This window comes from Hyperoodon ampullatus (genome assembly GCF_949752795.1).
Source record: "Hyperoodon ampullatus genome assembly, chromosome: 10".
NCBI classification, from domain to species: Eukaryota; Metazoa; Chordata; class Mammalia; order Artiodactyla; family Ziphiidae; genus Hyperoodon; species Hyperoodon ampullatus.
The window spans coordinates 44,154,699-44,178,133 of NC_136923.1; the positions used below are offsets into that span (position 1 = coordinate 44,154,699).

Below are 23,435 nucleotides of genomic sequence, written 5' to 3' on the forward strand. Positions count from 1 at the left end.
GGGCCGGAAGTAAGAAAAATGTTTGTCTTGCCCTTGAGGGCAGAATTTTCTTCCTTTATGATGGTTTCCTGAGAGTGTGGTTACCAAAAATAAACCTGACCCCCATTGTGTGTGGAGTACCACACTCTATAGCACTGGCAGACGACCTTTCTCAAGTGCTTTGCCTACACCCAGGTTCCTATCCTCACCCAGGGAATCAGGCAGCTGTAGTATATGTCTGGCCTCAAAATCTGGGGACCTGAGTTTTAGGGCTTGCTCTCCCTCTTAGCAGAGTGAGTCATTCTGCCTGCCTTCACTTTATTTCCTCAGCTGTCAAGTGAGGGTTATCCTAAATGAACTCTATAACGGTCCCTCCCCCTAACATTTATTGACAATGATTTTGGGAGCTGTGCTTGTTTTGTCACTTACTACCTGATGGATTATGTTTAGGCTGCTCTGCCGAGACTCTGGGGGTGAGACTGAGTCCATGCTTCTGAATGAGACAGTGCCACAATGGGTAATTGACATCACTGTGGATGTAAGTATCCTCCATTCCCACTTTGTCCTTTTATTTTTTTCCAAATCATGAAGACAATTAAGAACTATGTTAGACTGTGTAATCTTTAATTAAAACTAGACTACCAAGTGGAATCCTCTTCTGCTTCCCTGCATTTCCAAAGTTTCAGAAGAAGTATCAATAATTATTTATATATCTCTTTATGTCTTTAAATTATATAAATAATATATGCTTATCAAAGAAAATAATAAATGAATAAGGTGAAATTCCCATCCCTTTCCCTATCACTGTTTCTCTTTTATTCACTCCCTATTCTTCTTCCCAGAGGTAGTAAATATTAATAGTTTAATGCATAGCCTTCAGTAGTTTTTTCTATGCATATACAAGCATATATTATTTGTGTATATATGTGTGTGTATAGATCATTTTATTTTGCACAAAATCTCCTACTATATATACTGTTCTGCAACTTGACTTTTTTTTTTTCCTCACTTAAAAATATATCCTGGACATTTTTTCATGTCTGTATATGGATCATTCCTTTTTAATGACTGCAAGGTATTCCATTGTATAAATGTACCAAGATCTATTTAGCCAGTCCCTATAAATGGACATTTAGGTTGTACCCAGTGTTTTCTATTACAAACAATGCTTCAGTGAACATCCTTGTACATATATCTTTGTGTACTTTTTAGGATAAATTCCTAGAGGTGGAATTGCTGGATCAAAGGGTATGCACATTTTAAATTTTGATAGATATTGCCAAATTGCCCTCCACAAAGGCTGTACCAGTTTACACTCTTACCCAACAGTGTATGAGTGCCCGCACACCCTCACCAGTGCTGGATACTTACAATCTTTGCTGAAAGATAGGCAGATTTTTTTTTATAGGCAGATATTATCTCATTGTTTTAATGTGTTTTTTTGTTTTGTTTTAATTTGTGGTGAGGTTAAGCATCTTTTCACGTTGGCCATTTTTATTTCTTCTTTTGTGAATTGCCTGTTTGTATTCTTTACTCAGTTTTCTGTTGGGTTATTTGTCTTTCTTACTGACTTGTAGGAGTTGGTCATATTCAATATTAACCCTTTGACTATTATCTTGCCTCTCAATTGAATTTTACTTTGTTCATGATGTCTTTTGGCAGGCAAAAAGTTTTTTTTTATATGACCAGATTGATCCTTTTGGGCTCTGAGTTTCATGTCTTGCTTAGGTATTTCCCACTTCAAAGTAGCAAAAATGTTCTCTTGTATTCTCTTCTAGTATGTTTATGATAATGGTTTGTGTCTAGATCTTCAATCTATTAGAATTTATTCTGTTTGGTGTGAAGTAGAATGCTAACTTTCTCCAAATGGATAGCCAGTGTGCCAACACAATTTACTGAATAAACTTTTCCTACTAATTTGAAATGCTATCTTTATCATATACTAAATTTCTATACACACATGGGTCTGTTTCTAGACTCTTTTACGTGCTGTTGACCTATATTTCTAAAGACATATGAAAAGAGATTTAATCTCTAGAACCTGCAGAAAATTCATTTTCTGTCCCAGATATACCTCCAAGAACTTAAAACCGGTCTGACACCTGATAGATATTCTGTGGTCTTCTCTAAATCCGAGCTCCCCATAAACCACAACTTCCTTTGAGTGTTAAAACTCACCTGGATGCATTGCTGACTTTAGGCCTGTGGCTTATTCCTCAGAGGAGACATCCAGACAGGACATGACATGGAGGCTCGGAGAGGATTAATCCCCAGAGAAAAGATGACCAATTAATTTTATCCTTCATCTAAGTATGTGGTTTACCTCATGGTGGACATCTAGGTGGTTGGCTGAAGTTTCCACTCATTTAAAACCTCAGACCTCACTCTGATGTCAGAGGAAAAGAAAGTGGGAGGACTTTGATTGGCCTTTTCAGTTGGATAATGGGCCTCACCAGCGTAGAGCGTATGGTTTTGCTCAAAGATGAATGTTGTGGGTTTCTCTCAAGACACTTAATTTTTTGTTTGGGCATTTTAATGTAGAATTCAGATTTTGGTTTGTATGGCTTGAAGAATTAAAATGTGTTTCCTTTTCATTCCTTGAATTGTTAATTGAGAAGATCCATGCTGCAATTTCATATTGCCACTGACATTGCATATAATTTGTCTTTATCTTTTATTACAAAATGAAACATTATACTTTTCTGATACCTTTTCACTAAGGCTGACGTAGATAATTTGATAGCATATAAATTTCATAGACGGTCACTTTTAATTGTAAAATAACTGTTAACTTGTGGATAGTTTTCCTGTTGACATCATTTTAGTTTATCAGCTAATGGAAACTATTTTACCTTTTTTCACTTTTCATGTTTCAGAAAAATATGCCCAAATTCAACAAAATTCCTTTCTACCTCCAACCTCATGCATCTTCAGGAGCAAAAACCTTAAAAAAGTAAGTAAATGGAGTGTCGTGTGATACTTTGATCTAATTTATTGCCAGAGATTTTTTTAAATTCCTTATAATTGCTTTTATAGCACAGGAGGCAAGTACTAGATCTAAGGCTAATTTCATAATATTGAAGGTTTATATAATTTAACCATATACCAAGTACCTACTGTGGCCAGCTGCACATGTTCAAAATAAGTAAAACATGGATTTTGTCTCTCATAGTTTAGGACACAATCTGTGTATAGTAACTACTTTTATGGATACTTAGGGAATGATGAGTGTAGGGGAAAGAAATGAATTTTTGGCTGTAGCTTTCCAGAAGCTTTCTTGAAGGACATGGAATTTGAGCTGGACATGTAAGGATGGATAGAACTTCAAAAGAGAGATATTCCAGGTCCAGAAAATGGTTCGATCAGGGATGTGGAAGTAGGAGCCTGCATAAGATATTGAAATTGTCAAGGACCTATGTAGCTGCAGCATAGGATGGAGGGGTGGCCAGGAGATGCTAGGAGGGAAGTCAGAAAGAACATTCAGGGTTTCACTGATGTGTATCCCAGCAAGTAGAATCAGCAGGACTTTAAAACCTTTTGTTAGAGAGATTTCCAAACATATGCAAAAAAAGAGGAGAATGAACCCCCATTATCCCATCACACAGCTTAAATAATTCTCAACATATGGCTAAACATTTTGTTTCATCTATACCTCTACCTGCCCTCCCTCCCACTGAACCCACCTGCCTACACACACACACACACACACACACACACACACACACACACACACACACACGATTATTTTAAAGCAAGTTCTAGATATCACTTCAACTAGGTTTAATGACTGAAGTTCAGGATGGCTTTCAGAGTATGAGCCTTAGTTACTTGGTTTAACCATTATTAACTGATGTCAGAGATACAGAAGTAGGTTTGGGGGTAAGGAAATTGCTGAATCTAGTTTTGGACATGTAGAGTTTGAGGTGCCTTTGGGACATCCAGCTGGAGCTGCCTAGCCAGCTGTTGTGTTGGTAGGTCTGGAGATCAGACAGGCAGTTGAAACTCAAGGGCTTGGCTATAGGAGGAGGAAGCCTTCGGAGAAATGAGCACATATATTATTGGAGGCTGGTAAGCACCAGGGGCTGCCTTCCCTTCCAGGAGCATTTAGTTTGCCCATGCTCTGGGAAAGTCTTTAAGGGAATAAAACCCAGAAGGCTATTCCTTATGTATATAGAAGGTTTAAGAATATGTATTTAATCTCATTTATTTGCCCATAATCTGTCTTAGGGGAGGACACTATAGAAAATCTATTGGCGATTCTAAAAATGGATTATGGCAGTGACTAAGAACATTTATTGGTTTGTTTCTGTGGTATGTTTTATCTTTGTCAAATGTTAACACCAAAAAATATGGAAGAGAAATATCCAGTGATTTCCTGATGTCACAATCTGCCCTTGCTTTTTACAGAGATAGGCTCTCTGCTAGTGACATGCTTCAAGTCCGGAAAGTAATGGAACACGTCTATGAGAAAATCATCAACCTGGATAATGAGTCTCAAACCACTAGCTCTTCTAATAATGAAAAACCAGGAGAACAGGAAAAAGAAGAGGATATTGCTGTGCTGGCAGAGGAGAAAATTGAACTTTTGTGCCAGGACCAGGTAAGTGGACTTGAGGACACAGCCCCATTTTTTCCAGTGCTGGTGCTCAGAATTTCATCATGTGGTAGGATTGTAGTTTCCAAGCCTGTTGCCTTTGGGGGGCTTTTGCTTTTAGGAGCACTGGGTCTCTCCCACCTATTTGTGAGGCCCCTTCTGAAGGGCTCTATAGCCCACCTTAAAGCTTCCATTTATCCCTGGGGCAGTTTTCAGGAAAGGGACATAGAGACTTAAATGCACACACAAATGTGGTTGTGCTGGTGGCTTTTTTTTTCTGACAAGAAAGATACATGCTCGTCTTTATTTGCAGGGCAGCATCTGCCACGTTAGTTTAAGATTTGAAGTGGAGGTGGGTGGAGCATTGGTGGAGATGTTGTAAATGAAGATGCACTCAAGGTATTTCTTCAGAGGAATGGCTGAACATGGCCTGTCTGGCCTAGCCACACAAGCTGCACATCTTACCATGCCCAGATCCGTGCCTGCTTGCAAGGCAGCTGTGTCAGCAAGAACAGGCCACCAGGTATGGGCGAGGAGAGTCCCAGAGTTAACGATAAAAGCCTTAGATATACCTTTTTTATTATTCATTTTTTGCTGTTCAGGTTTTGGATCCAAATATGGACCTTCGAACAGTGAAACACTTCATATGGAAGAGTGGTGGTGACCTCACCCTCCATTACCGTCAGAAGTCCACGTGAAGGGTGGGCGAACACTCCTGGGTATTCATTTACTGACCTTCCTCTATGGCCCTAAGAGTAGTCCTAGGAAGCCCACTGAGCCCCAACGGGAACAAGACTTCTAACGGCCGATTTGGTATGGACTGAGATTCTCTTTCAATTGAAGTGACTAATTGAGATGTAATATAGAAACCAGTCTCCATGTGTAGATTAAGCTGTCCCCAGGAAGGCAGAGTGCCAGAGCAGAAGAGCCCCGAGCAGACTGTGTCTTGCGAGGTGTACAGAGAATTAACGACAGGCCAGCGCAGACTTTGCTTCCTCCTTTTGTTTCAGAGGACCCTATCTTGATCTGTTAGCACTTGTTAGAAACACATCGGTAGGGCCACACCTGTCACTGTGTTTCAACTCCAAACCCACACTCTTGAGCTTTGCTAAGAGTACATTCCATTCATGCAGTACCTATGAAGGCTTTTTCCAAGTTTGTCATTAAAAAAAAAAACAAGTTGTTTTCACCATTTAAGACAGTTACTTTTAATAGGAATTTGCTGCTGCACAATTCGAGAGCCAGCCCATTTCATAATAAATGATTATTGTTGGGCTTGTTTTTAATATTGCATCTCAGATGTGTTCTTGTAGGAAGACCTGTTGAAATTCCAGGTGCTGGATCACAGCACTGGGACTGCCAGCCTAGAGTACGCCCAGCCTGTGCCCAGCGGTGATACCCCCACGGTGCCCGGACTGTTTGGCGGCCACAGGGAGGTGCAGCTCTCTTACTCCTTCCTCCACTGTGTCGTTTTATTTATGGGCAAAGCCAGGTGACACCACAGGTTCTTGCTCTGGGTGAGCAGCGTGACACCATCAAAACTTAAGACTGTGATGAGATTTTAACTTCATTTAAATGCTACCTAATATTTATGGTGTCAGAGTAAAAGGGTATCATAGTGAGTTAATTTGATATTCACGTCCTGGAAGTATACATGTTTGTTTTTTCCAGTTTTATATGCAGGTTTTTGTTGTTGTTGTACCTGTATCCAGATTTCTTTTCACTGTTCTTTCTAACAATCTAAAGCTTTCATAGAATCCTTTGGATCTTGTACAGAATATAACTTATTGGGGATAAATATTTCAACTTTTGGCAGAAAAAAATACTTTGGATTCTCCCCAAGGTCATTTGTATTTGGAATAGAACAATGGTCCACCCCCATAAAACTACGTAAGACAAGCCTCCTGGATGAAGCCAGAAGCACAAGTGCCTTCAGAGGGCAGTTTATTCCAGTCCAGTTGTCTCCCCAGCATGGCCCGTCCCCACAACAGCAGGGACTGGGGAGGGGGTGGGGAAGGTTTTTTCTTTTCTACGCCTTCACAGGTTCAGCTGGAGGCAGCTGGTGGCCTGAGTCCAGACCTCACTATCTGAGATACTCTGACGGGCACAACCATAGCGACAGGGTTTCCTCACTGCTGGTCAGCCTCCTTTGGAAAGTGGGCTGGTCACTGCCGCCACACTTTGAAGAAGTGCGCAAAGACACGCCACATCTCCAGTGAGCCTGTCTCCCTTATGCAGAGAGCAACCGGCTGTTTTTAAAAATCCTTTCTATCTGTTGAATACAACAGTGCGCTTTTGGTGCACATTTTTTAGCAATAGTTGTGAATTAATGGCAAAAAAAAAAAAAAAAACCTCATTTACCAGCCCTCAGTTGTGTTTGCACAAGGGGCCCTTGGGCTGAAGGAATGGGCCTCGCTGGGCCATGCTGCCCTGTGTGCTGAGCCTCGAGGGGCGGCTGTGCTCCCTTCCCGTCATAGATCTCACCCCCCAGCATGGTTGTGGTTTTTTTTGTTGTTCCAGTCAAACCAGTAATAGTTTCCAGAAAATCTTGACAGTCTGCAATGCCAAAAGGGTAAAAATCTGTGTTTCACAGTTGTATAGAATAAAGGCTTTAGTTACAATATTTCAAAGTGTAGTACCCATTTATTTTCACTTGTCATTTTCCTTCATAGCAGATTACAGAGAAAAGAAGAAACTTCTGGTTTTGTGTTTACCATGGAAATAATTAGCATTGATATCCATTTTATCCCCCAATTTAAGGAGGGGAGTGTGTGAAAGTGAGGGAGGGAAGAACCAGGTCCCTTGGGTGAGGGTGACTCTGGGTCGGACTGCCAGGCTACAGTGAAGGGAAGCTGGCCTCAGAACAGGCCCATGGTGATTCTTTTCTACTTCCTGGATTGCTGCACTGGGCTCCCAGACAATCCAGGAACCAGGCTCCAGCACTGGCTTTGGACACAACGCCTCCCTGTTCTGTGGGCTTATCAGCTGCTCTGGTAGACTTGACAAAGACTTGCTTTTTAAATGTAGTCACAGTGCTAGAAGCGAAGTGTTTGCTGGTTTGGGGCCTTCCTTCCATATACTTGGTCTGTGCCCCCCAGAGCAGACAGTCCTTGTCCTTTGAGCCTAAGAGAGCTCTGAATTCCCTGTAAGTGCACACATTCCAAATCAAATGGTAAAGGTGGGACTTTCGACTGGGCCGAGGCTAGAAGGCCAGGCCAGAGGAAGCTTTCATGGTACTCAGTGAGGGCTGTGGGAAGGTGAGGGACTCTAGCCAAAGAGGAGAGGACTTCAAGTGATGAGGGGCCATCCCTGGATGGAGCCCTCCTCTTCCTGCAGGAACCAGGCAGAGCAAAAGACCCAACCTAGTCTTAGCCTCCCAAGGCACTGGAGGTGAGGGCAACAGCCCTCTCCCGTACTACAGGAGAGAACAGAAGGGCCCTTACCCAATCTTGTCCAGGCCCCTCATCTCCCCTTGGAGTGGGAGCTGTGTGTAAAGAACTCCAGTCGGGAGGACTGGCTCTGAGAGTCTGCTTAGGATGGTGAAATTAAATTTGTAACTTTTACTCACCACTGGGGCTGGCTGGATGACCTGTATATTTAGAAGAGATGGTTGTAAAAGTTTGGGAGCTGACAGGAGTCACAACTGGGGACACTAGGTCTGTGGGGTGTAGACGGTGGGGAAGAGGAAGCATCGTGGTCCAAGCACAGGTGAGTGTGCTGAAGGGCCTAGAATTTCCAACCATCCTCCCTCAGAAGAGGTGGGCAAGTTCACTGCCTCTCCTCCAACCATGGCTGGAGTACGTGGTCAGCATGAGCCAACTGTGCAGTGTAGCACAGAGTGAGACAGTAATTGGAGCGGCAGGGGTCCCCAGGGCTTGGGGGTGCCTTCCATTACAGATAGAGCTGGCTGAGCTCTGTGGAAAGAATCACTGCAAGCCCTACAGAGCGATTAGGCAAACACTCCACACCAACCCCTTCGTCCCTCACCCCATCTTCACACCTGATGGTGCCTGGGCTCTGCTACCTTCTGTGCAGCCACAGTGACCAGAGCAGGAGCAAGCAGTGGGTACGTGGCCAAAAGATGCCCTTCCCCAAGGCCCGCGGCCACTAAAGTTCCACGCCCTGCCCGAGTGGCAAAGAATCCTTTGCTCTCCGACCCTAGCTCCTGGAAAACTTACTTAACCTGGGTGCTACTCCCAGCCCCCTGCTACCCCAGAAGTACTTGAGATTCTCAAACAAGTGGCCAATTCCCCAAAGGCAGGACCATCAGGCAGAATGAATGCTGGGAGGTCACCTCTTGGAGACCAGTAGGGTCTGAGTGGACACAAGCCACACCACCACCACCACCCCCTGTCAGCAGCAGCCTAGGAAGCATAATGCAGGGGGGTTGGCCACGCAGTGTGGCCTGAGCTGCCTCCCACTTCTGGGCCTCATGAAATGCCATCAGAGGCCCTTCTTAGAGCCTGGGGTGTTATTCTGGGGTGGAGAGCTGTGCCTGGCTGGCTGCCCCCTCAGCCTCTGCCCTGAAATCTGGGCTCTCTGTGCTTGCTGGCTCCTCCTCAGCCTGGGCTTCGAGCAGCTCAGCGGACAGCCCATCTTCTGGTGAGGCTGCAGAGGTGAGGCTGTCGGGAAGTGTCAGCTGAGGCAGGTGGTCCGCCTGGGTGCCTGGGCTGTCTGGGAAGGAGACCTCAAACTCTGACCCAGACCAGGTGGCCTCACCTGAAACACACGGGGTGGAGCTGAGGAGGCCCACAGACCAGGGCCAGTGTGGCCTGGGGCAGTAACCCCGCTGACCCTCAACTCCCACCCCCAGCGTTGATGGGGGATGGGCGCTTTAGCATACAAATGCCGTGATGCAGCTGCATTCCACCTGTAGGCCAGCCTCTAACCCAGCTGAGAGACTCAGGGCTGCCTTCCCCACAACCCGGGGTCCTTCCCAGAAGGCCTCTAAAGGTGCCGGACGGCCACTCACCGCCACGCTCACGAGAACCCCTGCTGGAGCAGACGTCCTCCGGCCCTGAGGCTGAGACCGCAGTGGAGGTCAGCTCTGTGGAGGAGGGCAGCCCAGACCAGGCGCTGGCACTGCTGCTGTCCAAGAGGGAGATGCCGGACACGTCCAGGAAGCCTAGGGGAAGGTGCACAGTTCTCTGCCAGAACAAAACCCTGACCGCTGGAAGGCCAGCGCCCTGGGCTCACGGTGCCCTGTTCCTGGGGCATCTGGTCTGGCCAGAGACTGTAACCTCCTCAGCCTGTGGCAATGCCCCCAGCCAACCCCAGAGGTTCCCCACTGCTGGTTTCTGAGGAAAGAGAGGGGCCTGGGGTTGGGTATCATGGGAATAGCCCAGTGGCAGAGAGCCTAGACCGTGCTCTGTGCCCAGTGTGCTGTGTGACCTTGAGCAGGCCCCCTCTCTCCTCTGGACGGCAGTCTTGCCATCCGTATACTGATTGGATCACCTGCGGGTATCTTGGCAGATATCAGATAGGAGGGCTCAGTGGGTCTGCCGAAGTCCAGCCCAGAGCCCGGGACCCGCTCCGGCACAGGGCTTGCAGGCCCTCAGCTTCCTCTCAGCCTGCTCGGTACCTGGGTCCATGACTCGCTGCAGTGGAGGCGGAGGCTGAAGAGGAATCTCCATGGAACGGGGAAGGTCGCCAAGGTCCGGAGTGCCATGGCCAGGACTCTCAGGCCCAGGGAGCTGTTCCTCCTTGGAGGAGCCAGGTGCCTGCAGCAGGGCCTACAGGGAGCCAGGGGAAAAAAGGAACAGGAGGGGCCTGTTGGACAGGGTAGTCCAACCCAACCGCCAGCTCACACCCACCGGGAGCACCACTCAGCCCGAGGGAGCAAACAGCCCTGGGCGTCTGCCACTTCCTCTACAGCAGATGTGAAGTCAGGCAAGAGGGGCCTGGCTGGCCTCCCGTGCAGTGCGGACATGGACTCGGGGCACCCTTCCCACTCTGCTGAGCAGCCCCAAGGGCCCACCTGACGGAGCCCCATCCATGACCCACAGGAAGAGTCCATGCCTGGAGAGCAGTCCCCAAGGGCCCCCATGCAGACCCCAGGCACCAACCCGATGCCCAGAGGCACTTGGGGGTCCTCTCAACAGCCACGATCTGGCTGCAGACCCAGACAGACACCCAGCCCCTGGCCTAACTTTACCACAGACTCACGGAGGCACAGAACAAGGCTCTGCCCACCTCTGAGCCTCAGTTTCCCAGTCATGAAATGAAAATGACAACCAGTGCCTCACACTACCCTCACCTCCAGACCCAAGTGGCAGGAGAACCGAAGTAGGTTCCACTGTCCCAGGATGAGCCCATCTTCTCCCACTGGGTCCCACAAGCAGATGGGCCTCCCAAGGGCTCTGCAGGCAGGCCCCCAGTGAGGACAGTCCCCAGTCTCCTCTTCCCAGCTGCAGGCCCTTCTGCCCACATGAAGCTCCCTCTCTCCACAGCTGGCAGGTGCTCCCCACGTACCTCCACGTAGTCACCCTGCCTGGAGCCTGTCTCCAGGCCAAAAGGGGCAGGAGAGTCCTGGGGGATGGGTCCAGGTGGTGGGGCACCAGGCGGCGGGACACCAGGCGGCGGGACACCAGGTGGTGGGACACCAGATGGCTTCTTGTGGTGGCTGGGAGGCTGGGTTGGGATCCGGTGCAGATACCCGTAGCCGATACCACAGCCCAGGCTGCCGAAGACCAGAAACATTCACTCCAGGGCTTGTCCCACAGCCCTTCCTATCCCTGCCACCCCCATCCACCAGCAATGAGGGGGCCTCATGGACCAACTGTCAGCCTCAGGACCCCTGGGGCCAGGGCCCAGCCCTCCATCCCCACCATAGGACTCCAGGTCCATGCCCAATGGCCAGGGTCCCCCACGGCCCCACCAGGGCCCCACCCTGCAGCCCTGCAACCCCAGGAAATACCTGCCCTCTCCTCCCCAGGCTGCATTGGGAGTGACAGTCACCTCCCGGCAGGAGTCGGACTCGGAGTTATAAACCATCAGCTTCAAGGGCTTCCCCTCATGGGACTCGATGAGCGAGAAGAAGTCCTCGGACTACAACAGACACATGGCACCTGAGCCCTGCTCCCACCCTGGGATGGGAAGCCTCACAAGACAAGACGCTTCTCATGGACAGCACCCACCTCTCCACACCCCATCCAGGGGGCCGGGGGGAAGGCTGTGGTCCCTTACCTCCTGGAGGATCTGGTCTGAGCCGACCACGTAGTCGGTGTAGGGGTGCAGGCCAGCGAGAGAGGCAGGGGAACAGGGTTCTACATCCTGAGGAAAGAATCACCGAACCATCCAACTATCGGCCTTGCTACTGGGGGGCGGTGGGTGGGAAGCTGCCTCTCCAGGAGCTGCCTCTCCACCTGTCCTCTGTCCCCAGGCCAGGACCTCAAGCCCAGACTCTCCCAGCCCAGCCCCTGGTTCCCCTGCTTCCCATGGTCCACAGCCTGTCCAGGAGAGGGCAGCACCATGCCACAGGCAGGAGCTCCCGCATCTGACCACCTAGGTCCAACTCCTGGCTCCACCAGCGGCTAGCTGGGGCGCTGTGGACAAACACTTAACCCCTGGGCCACAGTTTCCCCACAGTTACAAGTGAGATATGTAGTACTCACTCAAGAGTTGCTGAGAAGATTAAAAAAAATAATATATGCACAGAATGAAAACCACACCTTGGCCCACAGTAAGTGCCCAACTGCATTGCTGTTACGGCTGCAGGCACAGAACTGAAGACCCCTGGGGTGGCGGGTGGGGGGAGGTTGAAGGAGAGGGTGGTGAGAAGTGGGTACGAGGATTGCCTTCTCCCTTGGAAAGCTCCACTACCCAACCCCCAGCCTCCCGGGAAATATAGAGGGATTTGCATCACCACCCCCATTGCACTTATGAACAAACTGAGGCTGGCTGAAAAGGTTGAGAAGGCTCCCGCGAAGAGTCAGTGAGCAACAGAGGGGGCTAGAAACCAAATCAGCCAATTTCCAGCTCAGGGCACCCTCTGTCCATCAAGCCGTAGGACCGAGCATTCAAGAACTCGGGCCCCATCAGTGACTGTGCATGTCACATGTGCATGTGTGTCTGTGAACGAACACTAACAGCAACATCTGTGACAACTCAGTCACAGAGATTCATTAAGGTTCAGACCCCAGGCACCAGCCCAGTGCCCAAGGGTGCTCTCAGGGGACCTGCCAAGAAAAACCATAATATCCTAGAGCAGCAGTCCCCGACCTTTCTGGCACCAAGGGCCAGTTTTGTGGAAGACAATTTTTCCACGGACGGCGGGGGTGTTAACGGTTCAGGCGGTAACGCGAGCGATGGGGAGCGGCAGATGAAGCTTTGCTCGCGCGCCTGCCGCTCACCTCCTGCTGTGCGGCCTGGTTCCTAACAGGCTGGGGACCGGTACCAGTCCGCGGCCCTGGGGTTGGGGACCCCTCCCCTAGAGTACACCAGAAAAAACACTCTTTTAGATAAAGACTAAAGCAGCCGCAGCAGCAGCCTTCTGGCAGTACAACCAAGCTTCCAGCAGATGGCGTCCCCACCTTTCCAAAGAAGAAGCCCACGTCTAGAGGGTAAGAAAATGCCCTAAGTCACAGGGCACTGTTGGGCTGAGAGGAGTTGCCCTCTCTGGGACACTGGACAGGAGAGACCACACCCTGCCCTTGGGACCCTCTAATAGACCCACTGCCTGCTGGCCTCTCCCGGGAGGACCCCACCACACACCCATCCCATACGCCCCGCCCACTCACCAGCACGTGCCACACGTGCTCGCTGGCCCTTCGGAAGCTGCAGAAGCGCACGCTGGCACCCAGCAGGCCCTGGCCGCCCCACATGTTGCTGGGCACCACCTCCACCTCGCGCACCTTATTGGTCTTCATGTTGAACACCTCCAGCTTCACCGGCTTCTCCACGTTGGCCTTCAGCAGGGCCTTGAGTGTGTCATTCTCCTTGTTCTGCAGGGGCAGCGGGGCTGACTCCCAGACCCCCCACACACACCCGGCCGGGCCCCCCAGACAAGTCTGGGTCTGAGATGGGGCAAGGGCCTTGGTGCCTGGGCTGGGCCTGCAGCCACTGTGACCCCCAGCACCCCCAAGCCCTGCTAAACCTTCCTCCTTCAGTCCCCCCAGAAAACACAACAAAGGAAGCAAAGAGCCCCCGGGGTCCAGAGCATTGCAGCACTGCCCACTCTGAGCTGCCCCTTCCAGAGCTCTCACACCTCTCAGGCCCCTCTGGGCAGGCCCCGTAGACCTTGCAGCCAGTGCCAGGAGTCTACCTGCTCCAGTCCACCCCTGAGAGCCCGGGAGCTGAGCTCCAGGCAGGGCCCCCATCAGGCTCAGGAAGAAGGGGAGATGGGGCTCAGCCTCCCTTCAACAGAAAAGGGAGGGAGGAGCAGGGCTGGGGCCCCTGTGGGACAGCAGGAGACACACACAAGCAAAGCAGAGGCAGGAGGGGGGCCTCACCAGCCTTGAGTGCCCGATGGTGATGATGAAGTCGAAGTAGGGCTCCAGGCCTGCCTGCTGGGCGGGGGAGTTCTCCTGCACCTGTGCTGCACAGAGGCCTCGGTCACTGCGCCGACCCCGGGACTCTCCCAGAAGCCCCCAGCCGTCAATTCTAGAAACCATCACCACTCCCCGTGTCCCGGCGAGGACAGAGACACCAGCATGAACCGTTCCAGGCAGGCCACGCATGGGCATGGGCAAGGTGCACTCCATCCTCTCTCACTACCTTCCTGGGCACAGGTTTTCCTCTTTTGGAAAACGACTCTTTCCTGATTATGATCCACAGACGCTTCCAGAGATGCCTCATAGGAGAACCCAGAGCAGTAGGCCACACGGAGACAGGGTGACACAGATGGCTGCCCCAGAAGCCTGGGCTGGGGCTGCTGGAAAGCCAGAAGGGTTTACCAGAAATGTTTAGATGTGGACAGGAAGGGAGTGCCCCAGGATGGATGGAGCCAGGGCTGTGCCCAGAAAGAGTGCAGAGGCAGCCTGTGGCCAGATCCCAGAGAGCCCCTGACCCTGTGGTGACAGATCCAAGCCCAGTCCCGCAGGTGGGGTGATAGGAACTGTTGAGGAGGGATGGCTGAGGAGAGCAGACCCGGAGGTCTGGAATGAGCCTGAGCCAGGGAGCCTGGTGAGCAGCGCAGAGTCCCCTCACCATCCAACCTCCCCACACAGGACAGCTCCTCCAGGAGCCATTCCCAGCCCAAGGGGCTCCTGCCCTGCCCACAACTCCCGAACTCCCTGCTGTCTCCAAAAACACCACAACCAGGCTTGCAGCTATGGTGGAAATCCATCTCAAAGGCCCCATTCACAGAGCTTTGCTCAAACAATGCAGCCTTTATCCCCAGGTCTGGACCAAAGATGGGCCCCACACCCTCAGGCCTTTGGCTGTGAGCACTTGATGCCCTGCTGGTCAGGCACCAGCCAGGCCCACAGCCCACAGGGCACAGGGCTCATGTGGCCTCAGGTTCTGGATGCTTCCTTGAGGGGAAGGCCCCCATGGCTTCTGCCACCCACTAGCCCCTCCAGTCTTGGAGTCCCCACACTGAAGGAGAGCTCACCGCTGAGGCTACGGATTAAGGCCAGTTCGCTCCTGGAATCAGGGCTCCCTCCAGGCAGTGGAACTGACAGAGCCCCGCCTTGCCACCTCCAGAAGCTGCCATGGCTTTCAGTGAGAATGAGCCCAGAACCCAACTCCAGCCCTAGCAGCCTGGCCCAGAGGGCAGCTGCTTGGAGCCTGCCCCTCCGTCCCTGCAGGGGGAAGCTGGGACAAGGGGTCTTCTGAGAATCAGACGACAGTTCGCCAGGGAGAGCTGGCGAGGAGCTGCTCCTCCCTGCTCTGGGCCACTCCACCTCCCTCGGGTAAGGCCCCCACTCCAGAGGCCGGTTGCCCTCTACCCTCCTCAACACCGTGTCTGCCAACCTCCATCATCAATGAGGCTCAGAGGCTCGGGCCCCCAGTGCGCAGGCCCGGCCCTCTCCCAGCCCACCCAGAACCTCCACCTCCCCTCTCCTGTGGCCTTGTCCTCAGTCTGGCCTTCTCAAGGCCCCTTGCTCTAGGCCTTGTCATCACCCACTATGGCTCCACAGCGGAAATCACCTGCGGTGCTGCCCACCGCACCCCCGGCCCCGCAACAAGCGTCCCTTCTGTCTGGCTCTCCCTTGGGCGTTCCCATCACCCCAGATCCCGCGGCCCCACAATGAGTGCTGCTTTCATAACACTCCCCCCGCCCCCAGTATCTCCCATCAGGGCGCCTAGAGTGATTAACAACGATGGCAGTTTACGCCTTCTGAGGCTTGGCTGGGTGCCAGAAGACTGCACCACCTGCTTCCCCTGTCATTTAACCGTCTCACTAACACCAACTGACAGGGGAGGAAAAGCACTCAGTTTTTCAGCAACAGCCTGACCCCAGGAAATCCGACCCAGAGTCTGCTCCTGTCCACTTCCGAGGACAGTGACTTCTCCACCATGCCCAGCACACCGTGGCAACGCCAATATTTAGAGAAGGCAGCACACTTGCTCTTCGGTTTTTTTAAATGTTTAGGAGGCAGTGTCACACCTCCACTTAAAACCTCCCAATGGCTCCACAGCTCAGCATAAAATCCTAAATCCTCAGGACAAAACGCAAGGCCCCAAGCAACCTGGCCTCATCCTTTAGCACATTCCTCACATGGGCCACATCACCCAAGCACACCAACCCCACCTCCTTGCTTCTCCTCAAGCCCAGCAAGCACAGTCCCACCTCAGGGCCTCCCTCTGCCCAGAACGCTCTTCCCCCAAATATCTGTATTGTCCACTCCTTACTTCCTTCCAAGGTATCTGTTCAAACGTGACTTGATCAGAGGCCTTTCCTGACCCCTGTATACAAGAGCACCCACGCATCACTCTGGATCCCCTCACACTGCTTTTTTTTCCTCGCTAGCAATGATTACCACCTACCATATATTTCCTGTCTGTCTCCCTTCCCTCTCTGCTGGCATCCAAATGTAAACTCCATGAGAAAAGGGACAATATCTTTTCTGCTCACTGCTTTATCTCCAGTGCCGGGAACTCTACCTGCCACAGCATATGTGCTCAAAATCACTGTTTTGGCTATAAGGATATACTGTACAATGCAGGGAATACAGCCAATATTTTATAATAACTATAAATGGAGTATAACCTTTAAAAATTGTGAATCACTATATTGTACACATATATAATATTGCACATCAACTAAATAAAACTACACGTATGAAACGGGGAAAAAAAAACTGTTTTGGGGCTTCACTGGTTGCACAGTGGTTGAGAGTCCGCCTGCCGATGCGAGGGACACCGGTTCGTGCCCTGGTCGGGGAAGATCCCACGTGCCGCGGAGCGGCTGGGGCCGTGAGCCATGGCTGCTGAGCCTGCGCGTCCAGAGCCTGTGCTCCACAACGGGAGAGGCCGCATCAGTGAGAGGCCCGCGTACCGCCAAAAACAAACAAACAAACAAACAAACTGTTTTGTAAATGAAGACCTCCAATTCCCCAGTCTCTCCATTCTGTCCCTCTCCAACAGGCCTTTCCCATCTTCACTCCTACCATCACCACCATCACCACCATCACCACCACCACCCCACCCCCCACTGTCGATATCCTCAATTTGCCTTCCATCAAACCTGTTGGAAGACTCTTCTGGCTGCATGCATCTCACTGTCCACCTTTTCTGTCCGGTGCCTCACCATGACGTCCAGTAGGGAAAGCCCACCACCAAGCACAGATTCTATTACCTCTGGGTCCTGAAGCCATCTTGGCTTTCCTTTTAGGAAACCTCTTCTTTAGCTGCCCCCCTCCCCCATAGTTGTTAACAGAGCCTCCCATCACAAAACAGAGACCGCTCAACAGCCAGGCACCAAACTGACAAGCCTGTCTGCCTACCCCCATCTCTGCTGCCATCCACCGTGCACAAGGGAGAAGGGAGTCCTGCCCCGCGGCGCGCTGGGGACGGACACTCTCCTGCCCCTCTCAGCTCTGTTACAGCCCCTGCTTCTCCGCAGTACAAATCACCCCAAATCTCCATCTTGCTGCGGGCCCCTCTCCTCACCTTCAGGCTCTAGGAACCCACTCCATCTCCACTTTCCCCGGGACTGCTCATCCAGACCTCTGTGGCGACACCGAAGGCACATTCTCAGCCGCGGCCTTACCGCGCTTCTCCGCAATGTTCCACCTGGGAGCCCTCCTCCACCCCCCATCCCCCGCAAACTCTCTCCCCGAGCCCTCTGCCGCATTCTCTTGGCTCTCCCGCTCCCACTTTCCCGGGCTGGTTCTCATCGGTCTTCGACCCCACCACAGGCAGGATGCCCGCTGGCAGGCTCCCCCGCAGCTGGCGTCCACTCGGTTACCCCGACCCCCTGGATCCAAGGGCGGGGACAGCCGGGCCCTGGGCTTAGCTGGCTCTCTCCCCTGGCCCAGTAACAAGCGCAGTGCACAACAGGCGATCATAAATGTGATCATACAAGTGCACAAATGCGTCCCGACTGGACCTGGTGCTTTCACTCTTCACCCGGGAGAAGTGCCATTCCGGGGCGGCCCGACCCGACCAGGAAACGCTCCAGCTTCCTGCAGAGCTGGCACTTGGGGCTGGCGCCGGGCCGACCCGCGGCCGCAGACGGGCCGTGGCACAGGAGTGCCGTGGCGCCATCTCTCGCCGGCGGCTCCTACCGGGAAGGGGCATCAGTCTCCCCCGGGTGGCCACACTAAGGCCGGGACCCCGCCTCTACCGCCCCCGGCCGGTGATCGGACGTCCCCCGCACGTTGGTGCGGACGCCATGCCCAGGCCACCGGTGCCGCAGGGGCCACTCACCCCGTGCAGGTGGAAGCCCTCGAAGCCTCCCGCGGGCTGCTCGGCGCTGGCGCCCAGGCCCATGGCCACGGTCGGCTCGTGCGCCGGTGCCCGGGACCGCGGCGCCTCCAGCGCGTACTCACCCTCTCGGCGCTCGACTACCCGCGCCTTGTCACGTGGTTGCCTGGCCGCGCCCACCCTTAACTCTGACGCCCTTAGAGAGCGGCCGGCTGCTCCGTTTCCAAGGACGCGCGCGCCTCCAACAGCAGGCCGCGAGAGGCGCGACCGGGACCCTGACTCGGGGAATCCCGCTCCGCGAGGCACCAGCAGACCCGGACTCGGAGCCGCGGGTGCCCGGAGATGAGCATCAATGACTCCTCCCTTATGGTGCGTGGCCCGGGCACTGCCCAGCCGCTCCCTCCGGGACTCTCCGCCCCTGGCCTGGTGACCCTCGCGCCTTGCAGCTCTCCTGTTACCTCTCTGACCGCTCGTGCTGCCTCTGCTACCCTCCTTTCGCTGTCCCCTGCCTCTTCAGGCTGTCTTCGTCCCTTCTCGCTTCACTCTCCGTGGCAAGCGCATCCTCTCTAGTGTTCTCTGAGCCCACAGTCATCATCCCCACCCAGTCCTATCCCCGAGCTCCCCCAAACCAAAGCATAAAAACACAGCTCCATCACCTAGCCATTATCTCCCCTTCCCCTGTCTGTGCCTCTTCTGGGTCCTTCACCTCAGTGGATCGCACCACCATTTGATCCCCCAGCCTTTACTCTTTCCCATACTCATCTCCAGATCCTGTCAATCGGCAGGAAGTATCAGCTCCTAAATGTCTCCTGAGATTACCCACTTTTTATCTCCTAGTCCAGGATCACCACCATCTCCCCTCTGGGCACCTGCAACAGTCCCCCTCCCAACTGGTTTCTCTGCTTCGGCTCTCTTCACCAGCAGTCCTCCACTGCCACCACCACCACCACCACCACCACCACCGCCACCAACATCCACGACCACCCCAACATACACACACACACACACACACACACACAAGCCAGAGTGTTTGCAAAAACACACACCTGAGTACATTCCCCCCCCCCACCATGCCCAATGTTAAAACCATTCCAGCTGCTTCCTATTACCTTCAGGATGGTGTCTGGGCTCTTTCGTATGGCCCACAAGGCTGTTCACAATCCAACCACATCTATCCCCAACCCCGGCACCCACAAACCTTAGGGGAAGTGAGACTTCATTTTGAAATCTCAGTGCCTCTTACTACGTGACCTTTGTCAAGCCACAGCCTCCATGGGCTTTGGCTTCCTTAACTGTGAAGGATATGGAGAGGATAATGCATAGATGATGGGCGTAAAGCCCTTGGTACACTTCCCCACAGGTGGTTAGCCCACAATAACTTGTACTGGCGTCATGATTCTTATTATCGGTTCACTTTCTTCCCTCTTATTTGCTTCCTAAGGCAAAACCTGAGTTGAACTCCCCATCACATTTGAACCAGAATCTGTGGTTAATTCCAAAACAAACATCTCCAAACCCCTTCCCAAGAAAACTGTATGGAGCTGTTCCTGGGGCTGGGGAGGAATGGGATGAGGCCTGAATATTCTTTCTCTTCTCTTTACAGAACTGGAAGAGGAGCAGGGACTAGGGGAGGGAGCAGGTCAGAATAGACAGAAAAGGGGCTGGGACTATTGCAACTGTGTCTTCCTCCTCGCAGGCTGGGATCATTTATTACAGCCAAGAAAAGTACTTCCGCCATGTGCAGCAGGCCGCGGCCGTGGGCCTGGAAAACTTCAGCAATGACCCAGTGTTGCAGTTCTTTAAAGCCTATGGAGTCCTCAGGGAAGGTAGGGACTCGTCAGTGTTGCCTTCTGGCCTCAGGCACTAGCCGAGCACTAACGTGCAGGCTCCACCTGGATGCCTACTTCTACCCCAATCATGTTCCCATGGAAAAAGTCTTACACTCAGTAGCTAGATTCCCAGGTTAATCCACAGAATGTAATCCATATCTAGTTGACTTTTGAGACCTCAGAGACCTCACTACCCCTGCTCTGCACCTCAGTTTCCCTATCTGTAAAATGAGTGGGGGGAAAGATGACTGCAAGATTATTGAACCAATCCCAGGCTTGGAAACTGAGAGCCACTAGTGCAGAAAAAGGAGGAAGTGGTAGGTGTGGCCACAGGCAGGTGTGGGACAGGAGCAGGGAGAGAAGTGAGGCCCATGGAGGTGTGACTCACTGACATTTAGAAGGTCGTCCTGGGCGGGGGGCCAGCTGAGCTGCCCATGGCCAATGTCAGTGGACATGGAAGGATAAATATAACTGAGCAACTAGCTGGGAATGCACAGAGGTCCTTCTTCAGAACCGACCTACAGGAATCCTTGTGAATACTCACAGGTACATCTCTCAGCTCCAAGTCCTCCATCTCCTGGCAGCCTGGACCATGGCGCCAGCAGCCCTTTCAGGAAGCTTCAGTCTTCAGGGAACTTGGGCCACTAGTGACCTTTTGGACCAGTTAGTCCAAGTCTTGGGTCAGGTGGTACCAAGCCTTGGGTCAGCCCTGTGTCTGCCATGGAGCTTCCTGCCCTCTGAGCATGGAGCCCCAGAGAATAACCACTTGGGCTCTCTTCACAGAGCGTATCCAGGATGCCATCAGCAGCCTAGAGAGCATCCAGAATCACCCAGACGTGTCCCTGTGCTCTGTCATGGCTCTCATTTATGCTCACAAGTGCTGTGAAACCATCGGTGAGTGCGGCCATGCTCAGCCAGGCCTGGCCCAGCGGGGAAAAGAGAGCCCCACTCCAGAGATATAGCCCCTCTCGGGCTGCAGGAGGTGTGTGCACCCGAGACTGCAGATGCTGTGAGGAGTGGTTCCCCTCCCCTCCCCATGGAGACCTCAAAGAAGACCCCATGCCCAGGCCCAGTTGAGTGGGAGCCGCAGGCAGAAAGCATGACAGTGGGAGGGGTCCTCCTTCCACATCCCAAGAGCTGGGGAGACACCCTGCTTTCCTTTGCCAAGATCTTGTCGAGAAAAATCAAGCCAAAATAAAAAATTCTACCCCTCATCTCCGCCCCTCTAGAGTCAGGAAGAGATTCTAAGAGACTATGTACAAACTACAATTTCGCCACCCGGAATGGATTGTGGGCCTGAGGTGGGGGGTTCAGGTTTGATCTGTCTGCCCAGCAAACTGCTGGGCACAGAGGAGAAAAGATAAATCTCAGCCAGCAAACCCAATTCCAGGACTGGGCAGCTCCTGGGGCATCACACGGGTCAGTGTTCCTGGTTCCCAGGCCCTGGGCTGTCGTGTAGTCGGCTCCGTGTGTTGAGGGAGGCCCAGAGCATGGAGAGGCAGGGCCAGACAGAACTCCCCATCCTAACTTGTCCCCTTCCTCCTCTCTCTTGGATTCCCAGACCGAGAAGCGATTCAGGAACTTGAGAGCAGCCTGAAGGAAATCCGCAAGACAGCCAGCGGGACTGCCCTGTACTATGCCGGCCTCTTCCTCTGGCTCATGGGTCACCATGACAAGGCCAAGGAATACGTTGACCGCACGTTGAAGGTCTCCAGCAGCTCCAGAGAGGTACCAGCCCTGGGCATCGTGGGGGCAACAGCCGAAGAAAGCAGCGTCCAAACACATCCTAAAGGGTGGCCCTTACTCCCATGGAGGGCCCTGGGGCTGGGGGAGGGCCACACCCAGACACCAACAAGACCCATGTTGGCTCAGGGTTTAGACAACTACACACTGGCCTTTGTCCATAGAGTCCGATTGCAGATAGGTTTTATGGCCTGCACTATATATTTTTAAAATCTTGAATTAGTTTGCTGACATTTAGAAATCAGAAGATTTTTACCTAAAAGTCCAGATTTCTTGGTTCTTTTGAAAAACTAGATGAGCTGACTACACTGGGCCTGTATTCCTTCCTTGCAGTGATCTGCTAGGTGTCAGTGGTGGCTCACACAGAAGATCTCATATGCAGTGGATGTCATGTGCTGTAGAATTGTACTCATGGTAGAATTAGAAGCCTCAGTCTAAGCCATGCAACTCAGCAGGGCATATATCACCCCCAGCCCCCCAAGGGGGTGAAAATTGGTTCTTGGAGGAGGGGGTGATAAAACCCTCACTGTTTGTATATAAAACACAGATATACACACAGTACATAAATGGTATATCTGTGATATTAAAATTTCTTGGAGGGAGAGGGAATGATTAGGGGAGAAATGACTGAAAAGTCTCCTTAGGAGGGCAATAATGGAAAAGAATTGAGAAACCTGCTCTAGGCCGTGAGAGATGCTTCAGGGCAGGGTCTTCCAAGCACCCCTCTAACCTTGCCTCCTGGGCCTGGCCTGTGGCACCTGCCAGGCGAGGCGGGGTGAAGGCTGAAGGGGAGCCACCAAGGCCCATGAGCTCAGTATGGTCGCTTGCCCGCTCAGAGGGCATTCCCGGCTTCCCGTGCAGGCTGGGCCCTGTGCTGGTCTAAGAAGTGGAGAGAGCTGGAGTGGCCCTGACCCCAGTGTAAAATAAACACACAATGACAAGACAGGTGGTAGTGCCTCCATAAGGGACAAGAGAACCATGGGGGTCATAGGGAGGGCCCCAACCCAGCCTGGAAGGTCAAGGAAAGCCTCCTACAGGAGGGGCCTCCTCAGCTGAGTTTTAAAAACTGGTGGTGGTTAATCAGATGAAGGGACTTGGTTTGGGGGGCGCATACTGGGAAGGGCATTCCAGACGAAGGAACAAGAGGTACGAAGGCCTGCAGGGAGAGAGCAGGGCTCGCCTGGGATCTGGGAGCAGTGGTGCCCGGCAGGGCCTCAGGGAGTGGAATGACAAAGGGCGGGATGTGGGAAGGAGAGGCAGTCTGGATGGAAGCGATACAGGACCAAGCACTTCATCTTTCCCCTTGTTCTTATGCCAGGGCTACGTGCTCAGAGGCTGGGTGGACCTCAGCTCAGACAAACCCCACACGGTGAAGAAGTCCATCAAGTACCTGGAGCATGGCATTCAGGACACCAAAGATGTTCTGGGGCTGATGGGAAAGGTAGGAGGGGCAAGAGTGTCCCCACCCAGAGACCTCA

At 52.4% G+C, this 23,435-nt stretch overlaps 3 protein-coding genes across 12 annotated transcripts in view; 2 read left to right on the forward strand and 1 right to left on the reverse strand.

Annotated features, from left to right (window-relative positions):
- WDR48 (WD repeat domain 48) overlaps positions 1-5,271 on the forward strand; it is a gene marked incomplete at both ends in the record, with an annotated part of 44,460 nt that extends 39,189 nt beyond the window's left edge. For all 6 annotated transcript variants that reach the window (XM_079713734.1, XM_079713735.1, XM_079713737.1 and 3 more), the window contains 4 exons: positions 430-517; positions 2,856-2,932; positions 4,387-4,579; positions 5,176-5,271. In XM_079713734.1, coding sequence (XP_079569860.1) covers positions 430-517; positions 2,856-2,932; positions 4,387-4,579; positions 5,176-5,271 — 454 coding nt within the window. The remainder of the gene's footprint in view (positions 1-429; positions 518-2,855; positions 2,933-4,386; positions 4,580-5,175) is intronic.
- A 3,773-nt stretch (positions 5,272-9,044) lies between these two features.
- Positions 9,045-18,451, reverse strand: GORASP1 (golgi reassembly stacking protein 1; the record flags this gene model as incomplete). Of its 5 annotated transcripts, none has more annotated exons than XM_079712288.1 (9): positions 9,045-9,292; positions 9,546-9,698; positions 10,155-10,305; positions 11,045-11,203; positions 11,531-11,620; positions 11,759-11,845; positions 13,312-13,515; positions 14,023-14,103; positions 18,389-18,451. In XM_079712288.1, 9 exons carry the CDS (start codon positions 18,449-18,451, stop codon positions 9,045-9,047), a joined length of 1,236 nt encoding a protein of 411 aa, XP_079568414.1. The 5 variants fall into 5 exon arrangements, with proteins under 5 accessions (XP_079568414.1, XP_079568413.1, XP_079568415.1 ...); XM_079712287.1 differs by having other exon boundaries at positions 11,045-11,252; positions 11,490-11,620; XM_079712289.1 differs by lacking the exon at positions 11,531-11,620.
- A 276-nt stretch (positions 18,452-18,727) lies between these two features.
- The window catches only part of TTC21A (tetratricopeptide repeat domain 21A), a gene marked incomplete at its 5' end in the record, with an annotated part of 31,002 nt that continues 26,294 nt past the window's right edge, over positions 18,728-23,435 (forward strand). The window contains 5 exons of the mRNA XM_079712514.1: positions 18,728-18,754; positions 20,082-20,211; positions 20,998-21,108; positions 21,776-21,942; positions 23,276-23,398. Coding sequence (XP_079568640.1) covers positions 18,728-18,754; positions 20,082-20,211; positions 20,998-21,108; positions 21,776-21,942; positions 23,276-23,398 — 558 coding nt within the window. The remainder of the gene's footprint in view (positions 18,755-20,081; positions 20,212-20,997; positions 21,109-21,775; positions 21,943-23,275; positions 23,399-23,435) is intronic.